The sequence below is a fragment of the Cervus canadensis genome, chromosome 28 (genome assembly GCF_019320065.1).
Source record: "Cervus canadensis isolate Bull #8, Minnesota chromosome 28, ASM1932006v1, whole genome shotgun sequence".
Classification (NCBI taxonomy): Eukaryota; Metazoa; Chordata; class Mammalia; order Artiodactyla; family Cervidae; genus Cervus; species Cervus canadensis.
The window spans coordinates 39361620-39369581 of record NC_057413.1 but is presented as its reverse complement, the minus strand read 5'-3'; the positions used below and the strand labels follow the sequence as shown (position 1 = coordinate 39369581).

General features: G+C 61.9%; 1 protein-coding gene across 1 annotated transcript in view; it reads right to left on the bottom strand.

Moving 5' to 3' along the window:
* Window positions 1-144: 144 nt before the first annotated feature.
* Window positions 145-7962, bottom strand: part of ITPR3 (inositol 1,4,5-trisphosphate receptor type 3) — a 68104-nt gene continuing 60286 nt past the window's right edge. The window contains exons 49-58 of the mRNA XM_043450965.1: window positions 7637-7762; window positions 7076-7248; window positions 6071-6235; window positions 5225-5417; window positions 4669-4773; window positions 4454-4581; window positions 3625-3790; window positions 2893-3053; window positions 1502-1663; window positions 145-921 (exon numbers count right to left, since the gene is read on the bottom strand). Of these exons, the coding sequence (XP_043306900.1) occupies window positions 853-921; window positions 1502-1663; window positions 2893-3053; window positions 3625-3790; window positions 4454-4581; window positions 4669-4773; window positions 5225-5417; window positions 6071-6235; window positions 7076-7248; window positions 7637-7762 (1448 nt within the window). The 3' untranslated portion in view covers window positions 145-852. The remainder of the gene's footprint in view (window positions 922-1501; window positions 1664-2892; window positions 3054-3624; window positions 3791-4453; window positions 4582-4668; window positions 4774-5224; window positions 5418-6070; window positions 6236-7075; window positions 7249-7636; window positions 7763-7962) is intronic.

The window sequence follows — 7962 nt, the reverse complement described above, 5'->3', positions numbered from 1 at the left end:
CATTCTGCCCTGGAATCGCTGACAGGACGGCACTCAGCATCTCCCAAGTGCATGGTGAGGCCAGGCCAGCAGGCAGGGCTCAGACTGCCCTGCGCCAGCACTGTGTTCCCACAGCCCAGCCCCCAAGCAGCACGGGAGCCAGCATCCTTTTCTAATGGACTAGATTTATTAATTTATTTAAGGCAATTAACGTATTAGTTCTCGGGCCAAAGGATTTGTAAAACATCACACCAAAAGGAGCAAACAGGCAGTGAAAACCAGCCCCTCCTGACACGCCCCAGCCCGTCCCCCGGGCGTGTGCCTGCCCCCAGGAGGAGCAAGGCTCCACGCTGCAGTCTCCCGTCCTCCTGGGGCTGCCCACGAGGCTGGCCCGGCCTCGGACACTGAGGTCTACACGGTCTACAGCAGGTCTGGGGCCCGGGGGAGGGGCGCAGCCCGGGGAAGGGCCGAGCAGGCACCATGAATAAGTTAAATAACAAAGCCCTAAAATCACTAGCAACAGCATCACTGCGCCCCGCCAGAGGCGGCAGTGACCAAAACGTAGTGCTTGGAGTACAGAGGAGACCCCACTCCTGATCACCCACCAGGAGGAATACGAAGCAATGTCAGTTACTGCTTTAAGGGACCAAGCAACAGTCCTGTGTGAGGACGGACTTCCTCTAAGGCACTAAGGTGAGCGAGGCCCAGCGAGTTTGAGTTCTAGGGGCTCGGTCTGGGCAGGGCTGTCCGCTCTGTAGCTTCCCCTCCAGGCTGGCCTGAGGGGTCTTGCCAAGTGGGTTCCGGCGGCTGGGTGGGCGCCTAGCCTGAAGGGGTGGCCAGTGTCCGTGCGGCCAGCAGGCCTCCTGTGGCGGCTCAGCGGCTCATGCAGTTCTGCACATCCACGAAGCCCAGGCGCTGCCTGCGTTTCCTCTGCTCCGTCATCTGGGTTTAAACAAACGCCAGCGGTCGGGTCAGGCCGCCCAGAGCCCACCCTCCCCGCGGCCCTTGCTGCAGGGCCGTCAACCCCAAACCCTGGTCCTCAATTAGCGTGTCACAAACCACTGATTTGGTGCAGCTGGGAGAGTGCCCTACCTAAAAGGGGCCGCCTGACTGTATTTAGTCACTGCCAGATGGCGCAGGGGACGCTCTGGGCAAGAGTGGGTGTTGAGAAGTGGAAGGAGGCCCTGACTTCCCCATCACCCGTCAGCGCCTGGGCCAGAGTCTAGCAGCTGCAGGTTGGGGGTGAGGGGGCACACGAGAGAGGCCCCACACCTGCACGAGGTCGCGCTCAGCCCTGCCAGACTGCCCTTCAGGGGCATGGGGGGAGGGGCCACCTCCCTCTCGTCTCCCCTCCATCCAGCTCTCCACAGGGTCTTCCACCCCAGACCCAAGAGGAAGGACCAGCAGGAAGGGGGCAGAGGAAGCAGAAAGGCCCCACCACCCTCCCCACCCCCAGGCAGGCAGGCTGGGACCTCAGGCACAGCGGGGGCTGCCAGCAGGGGCCAGGACGTGGGGGGCGCACCTGCTCCTTGAGCTCGTTGAGCTGGGCGGTGAGGTGGGACACCAGCTTCATGGTGGCGCTGAGCTTGTCCTGGAGGGTGCGGATCTCGTTCTGCTCCCCCTCCCCCTCACTGCTCACCAGGGACATGGCCCGCATCCGGGGGAACCAGTCCAGGTTCTTGTTCTGAAAAACATCCCCGTGGGGTGAACGCCCAGCCCAAGAAGGCCTCTAGAAAAGCAGTCATGTGGGGGAAGCCTGCTGCCACACCCGTGGCCAAATTACCCCCCAGGGACGTGTCTTGGGAAAACCTGAATTGACCCGGGTCCTGCCCCCGGGGCCAGAGTGACCCTGTGCGGGCGGGGCACGCGCTGAGACAGGCCGACTTCCGCCAGCCTGTGTCTCCTCCTGCTGCATCACTGGGATCATGTTTACTCCTCACACCCTGCGAGGCGGAGGTCAGGCCCATCTCTCCTTCCTTCCTTCCTCCCGCCCCGCCCCGCCAGCGGGCCCCACACCCCAGAAAGGCACGAGTCAGGCAGATGGGACGTTGAGGGGTGGGCTCTGCGGGGGGCAGTGGCCTCTGACACTCAGGCGAAGCCGCACTTCCCAAGACTAAGAGGCAGAGTTGGGGGGGCACCTGTTGCAAGCTGAATTCTCAGGCCAACAGACACACCTGCACTCAAGACCGGTCCAAATACAGGCTCAAAACACGTACAGAAGCCCCTCCCGAGTTATTTTCTTTCCTTTTAGAGGCTGCAACCTCTGCTGTGTGGGCTCCCCAGGTGACACCGGGGGTAAAGAACCCACCTGCCAATATAGGAGACCTAAAGAGACGTGGGTTTGATCCCCGGGTCGGGAAGATCCCCTGGAGGCAGGCACGGCAACCCACTCCAGTATTCTTGCCTGGAGAATCCCACGGACAGAGGGGCCTGGGGGCTGCAGTCTGTGGGGTCGCAGAGACTGGGACTAGGCTGAAACACGCACACTGTGTGCGGCAATCTGAAGACGCCCTGCCTCATGGCCGGTGGACTTTACCCTCCAGACCTTCACTCACTCATGACTACACTGAACAGGAGTGATGGCTGAGTCTCCTGAGTCTGACACTGTGAAGCTCATCCAGGCGCCCTCGCGGCCTGCGACCACCCAGGCTTCAGGAAGCCGCCCTCCCTCTCGCCCCCGACAGAAAAGGCCCCTCAGAAAGGGCCACAAGCAGGGTCACCTGGCACCGGGCGTCCACAGGCCCCAGACACCACCTGCACCCTCGGGGGACTTTTTCCAGAGGCCCCCCTCTGCAGCACAGAGGGGCTGGGGGGCTCCGGACTAGCCAGCTCCAGCTGCTCCCCGCCCCCTGCTGCCTCTGAACGAGGGCCCACAGCCGTCCCCACCCTGCCCCTCGCCCCCCAGGCCCTCACCTTGATCATCTGGGCCACGTAGCTCTCCGGCCCCGTGTAGTCGGTCTTGTTCTTCACGCGGACCAGCACGATGAAGTACAGATAGTTCCACATGTTGTGCTCGAACTTGATGTGCTCCTCAAACGACACGGTCTTGTTGTCAAACTTGTCCCTCTCCAGACCTGGGGAGGCAGAGGGCGGCCGTGAAGGCGGGCTCCCTACCTCCGAGAGCCCCGGTGGGCGGGCAGGGCCTCCTGACGCAGCAGGGGCACTGTTCTTGGGCTGAACATGCTGATGAGGGCGGGCAACAGCCTGCTCTGAGCCACTGAGGTCACTTCCATTTAAAGCAGCAGCCCCTGCCCTGCCACAGCGCCGTGGGGACCCTACAGATGCCGGGACCCCAGGGTCGGGGGCGTGGGAAGGGCTTGACGAGGGGCCTGGTCCCACAGGGGACCCTGCTCCTTCACCCACAGGGGCCAGGAGAGGACCTGCCCTTCATATGGGTTGGTGGGGGTAGAAAGGCCCCAGACCGAGGCCAGGCTCGTTTCCTCATCTGAGACCCAGAATTTAAAGGAAGGGTTTCCGAGGCCCCTCCCTGCTCCCTCGATGACTCCACACTCGGGCAGGGCTCTGATCCCCCCAGTTCTGGGATAAGCGAACAGTCACCAAGCCGCCGGCCCAACGCAGGACTCCCTGGGGCCACAGGACCGAGGAAGGACGGATTAAGGCCTCCCGGCGGGAGCCCAGCCTCACCGCAGATGAAGCACGTGGTCTTGAGAATCTCTTCTTTCTTCTGCTTCTCGCTGCGCAAGTCAGCAAAGGTGTCGATGATCACCCCAAAGATGAGGTTCAGCACGATGATGATGACGATGAAGAAAAACAGGAGGTCGTAGACCACTCGGGCGGGGAAGAGAGACTCCTACAGGAGGGACGCAGGGAGGCTGGGCCCAGCAGCTCCCAGAAGAGCGCGAAGGCCCCGAAGACGGTAGAGAGGACCCGCCTCACTGCACAGAGCCAAAATCGCCACCAGAGGCCACGTGCGAGGACAGGGACTCAGCGGCCAGGAAGAGGCCCTCGGGGAGGAGTCTGGCGTGGGGGGCCAGGCCTCGGCTGTGCCCACCCCTGACCACTGGGGAGGGGACGGGTGGCTCTGAACCCTGCTGCCCTCAGGACACGTGATCTCACTCATTCTAGGGGACCCCTGGCCAAGGAGCAGCTTCTCACCCTCGTGCCACTGGGGACAGACTATTATCCTGGCTGCCTGCACACGCTAGGCCAAACCCCGAGGCCTCTTCCCCGCCCAGCCGCCTTGGCTGCAGAACGGGGCCCAGCCCCCCCAGACGGAGCCCTGCGGCCCGGGACCCGCCCGCTGTCTGACTCACGGCTTTCCCAGCCTGAGAAAGCTGGGTGCCAAGGTCTTCCCTCAGAGCATCCACCCTGAGCACAGCTACCCCGTAACTGCCCGGGAGCAGGGGGCACACAGCGGGGCGGGGACGTGAAGGGGGCGGACCGGGCTGCCCTGCTGGCCGTGACCTGGGGGCAGGCCAGCCCCCTGGGCCAAGGGCGGGGCCGGAGCACTCACGTCTTTGGAGGGCTTGCGCAGGATGTCCCCCACGCCGCCGCCGTTGCGCAGCCCGTGGTTCATGACGGTGACGATGCACATGAGCAGCGTGTCACAGGCCCGCTCCGTGCTGTCTGGCTCCTCGTCCTCTACAAGTGGGGCACATGCTCAGACCCTGGCCAGGCCAGGTGCTTCCACCCCCACTGCACCCGACTCCTGAGACACACTGCCCTCACCTGCCAGGACCTCAGGCACGGAGACTCCTGAGACACAGTCCACGTTGTCCCCACTGCACGTGTTCACAAATGTGGCAGCTCCGTGTGGCATCCCCAGGGGGTTGTCTGGAGGGGACAGGGTCAAGGTCAGGAGGTCCAAGGACCTGGCCTCATCATGTCCCTAGTTCTGACACCAGCATCACCTCCTCCAGGAAGCCTGCCCTGATGCTACCAGCTCCCCACTGTCGGGGAAGGGTCTACATGTGAAGGGTCTACATGTACCTGCCCCTGCCAGGCTGTGCTCCAAGGACAGGGAAGGGGCTCTGCATCCCCAGCCCTGGCACATGGGCAGCTCCCACAAGTACCAAGTTTAACCTGAACCAGACGGTCTGCAAACCAGAGTGACTCAAGCCGCTCCCACCCCCCACAGTCTGTCCCAGGGAAGAGGGAGGCAGGTTGGTGTGAGTTAAGACCCCACCCAGAACCCAAGAAGAGAAACAGCGGGGCTGGCGGGATAAGCGCTCCGCTTGTGCAGGCCTCTCATCCCCACACCCGACCCGGGAGAGGCGCCCCATACCTCTGGAGTGGTTGCTGGGCAGCCGGTCCACCTCAAGGATGAAGTCATCCTTGAGGAAGAGGAAGCCGACGATGGAGAAGAGGTAGACCAGGATGAGGGCCAGCAGGGCGGTCAGCAGGATGGAGCGGCCGTTGCGGGTCACACTCTTGATGACGTTGAACAGTGTCTCTTCGCGGTAGATGAGGTCAAAGAGCTGTGGGGCAGAAATGAGGACACCGCTGGACCCACAGGCTGCCTGCTTCCCACTGGGTCCCACATCCCCCCAGAGAGGTCTGTGCTTAGGCGGGTGGAACCAGGCCCACGGGCCCATCACGGGAGACATCTCTGGGGAGCCTGGAGTCCTAAAGCCCAAGAAGGGGCCCGGGGGAAAGCATGAGGGTGGAATGAGCATCAAATGCAGCCGGAGAAAGATGGCTAGCTCTCACAGCGTGCTCGCTACCTGCGAGGACACTCTACAAGACTGTCGTGCAGCAGCTCACTTCTTCCTCACAACTATTCTGGAAGACAGGTGCTGTTAATGATCCATTTTATAGATGGGGAAACCAAGGCATGGGCAGTTAAGAAACCTGCCCAAGGTTACACAGCTAGGAGGGGCCACACTGGGATGCAAACCCAGATGGTCTGGCTCCAGAGTCCAGGCTTGAACCCCCACTGTACAAGGGAGACGGGACCATGAGGAGCCATCAGGGTTTTGAAGGCCAGGCTGGGTCCAGCAGACGAGGACACTGGAAATCCTCTCCTCCCAACCCAGCAGCAAGAGGCCTGGTCCTGGGGAACGGCCAGCAACCGGCAGGAAGCCCCAGCCGCCCCTCCTCCCTGCCCGGCCCCACCCGCACCGGGCCTCACCAGGATGCTATAGAAGAGCTCGTGGGCGAAGAGGCCCAAGACGCTCGTCAGGATGTACCCCACGTGATACAGGAACTCCATGTCCATGACCATGGCCTTGTAGCCCCGGATGAAGGTGCCACGGTTGCCCACGAAGCTCACCACAAACACGATCTTGTTGGTCAGCTGTGGGCAAGTGCGGGGCATGGGGGTCAGCACCCTAGCTCCCACCCTGAACCCCCACTCCTGGGGCCGGGCCCAGAGCAGGTCTTCAGGAGAGTGGGTCCAAGCTGGTCTTGCTCAGCATGGCAGACATGGCTCCCTGAAATGCTTCTGGGACAGAATAGTGGAAGGCCCCTGGGGGACCCCAGCTTCAGGAAGAAGTGAAAAGTGAGTGTTAATCGCTCAGTCGTGTTGGACTCTTTGCAACCCCATAGACTGTAGACCACCACCAGCTCCTCTGTCCATGGGATTCTCCAGGCAAGAATACTGGAGTGGGTTGCCATTCCCTTCTCCAGGGGAGTTTCCTGACCCAGGGATCGAACCCAGGTCTCCTGCATTGCAGGCGGATTCTTCATCGTTTGAGCCACCAGAAAGAAAGTAAGATGCAAGAAAAGGAGAACAGGTCAGAGAAGAACACCCTTGGCCGTAATGATGATTAAGTTACGAAAAGGTACCCCCACTTGCTTGAGGCACTTTACTTCTATCTGTCAGGAAACTGTCATAACACATAAATCTTTGATGTCCTCAATGTGCCTTTGGGCAGTGCACAACACCGGGTACCCAGCAGCCCTGAAGCTGGGGCTCCAAAGTGGCTCCTGGCTGGCTGGCTCCAACTGTCTGCTGCCCTGAGCTGTCCAGGAGGATGGAGGAGACATAGAGTGGTCCCAACCTCAGGTCTGTAATGATCCCGGCGCAGGGACCGAGGGATGGGGCAGAGCAGGGGCCGGTGGGAGGCAGGCCCGCTTCAGGTCCGACTGCGTGATGAACCCTGAGGGGTGGGGGCTGGGGTCCTCTGGCACTCACGTTAAGGGCACCCAGGATGTTGAGCGTGGGCCCAATGCCCAGGTAGTAGATGGAGCGCAGGATGAGCGCCACGATGAGGGGGCGGATGCTGTAGCGCTTGGTGAACAGGGCCGCGATGGAGAAGCAGATGAGGATCCAGAAGAGCAGCGAGATGAGTGGGGAGCCCAGCACTCCTGGGGGCCCAGGAGCAGAGACAGGGCGGCTCACTCAAGCCCACCCACCCCACAGACCCCAAGAAGCCTCCCCCTTTCCAGGAGCCTTCCCTGTAAGTCGGTCGCCTGGCTGCAGGGCTCCGCCCATCACACCTGCATCTGGAGAAGGTGTTGCTACCACCTCCAGCTGCTGCTACCAACTGTTCTCTGCCTTACATGTGTGTGCACTGTCTACAGAGAGCATGGGCCCTGTCTGCCCCCCTGATGAGGTGCAGAACCCAGAGGGCATTGCTCCCCATGCTGCACCCAGTTCCCTTGGAGCCTGGCTGGCCCCAAGCCCCTGCTCACATCAGAGGAGAGGGAGCATGGAAGACTCAGGGCCCCCTGACTGCCAGCCCTGTGTCCTCACCTGTGGATGCACCCTCCACATAGGGGTAGAAAAAGGCGATAATGATGTTGATAAAAACTGCCAGGTTGAAGGAGATGCTGCCCCAGAGGGTCATGCGGCGGGAGAACCAGTAGATGAGTGGCATGCCTGGGAGAGGCGGGGGTAGGGGAAGGGGGAGTCCTTGGTTAATATCATCTGCCCACCCCATGCAGGGGGCCACCAGCCTCAAGGAGGAAAACATGATCGGGGCCCTCCTTAGGGGGGCGGTGGGGCCCTCACCAGCAGGTGAGGGAGGCGTCAGGGGCATCAGTGAGCAGCTCCAGCCCAGTTCATCCCGCCTGCCCGCC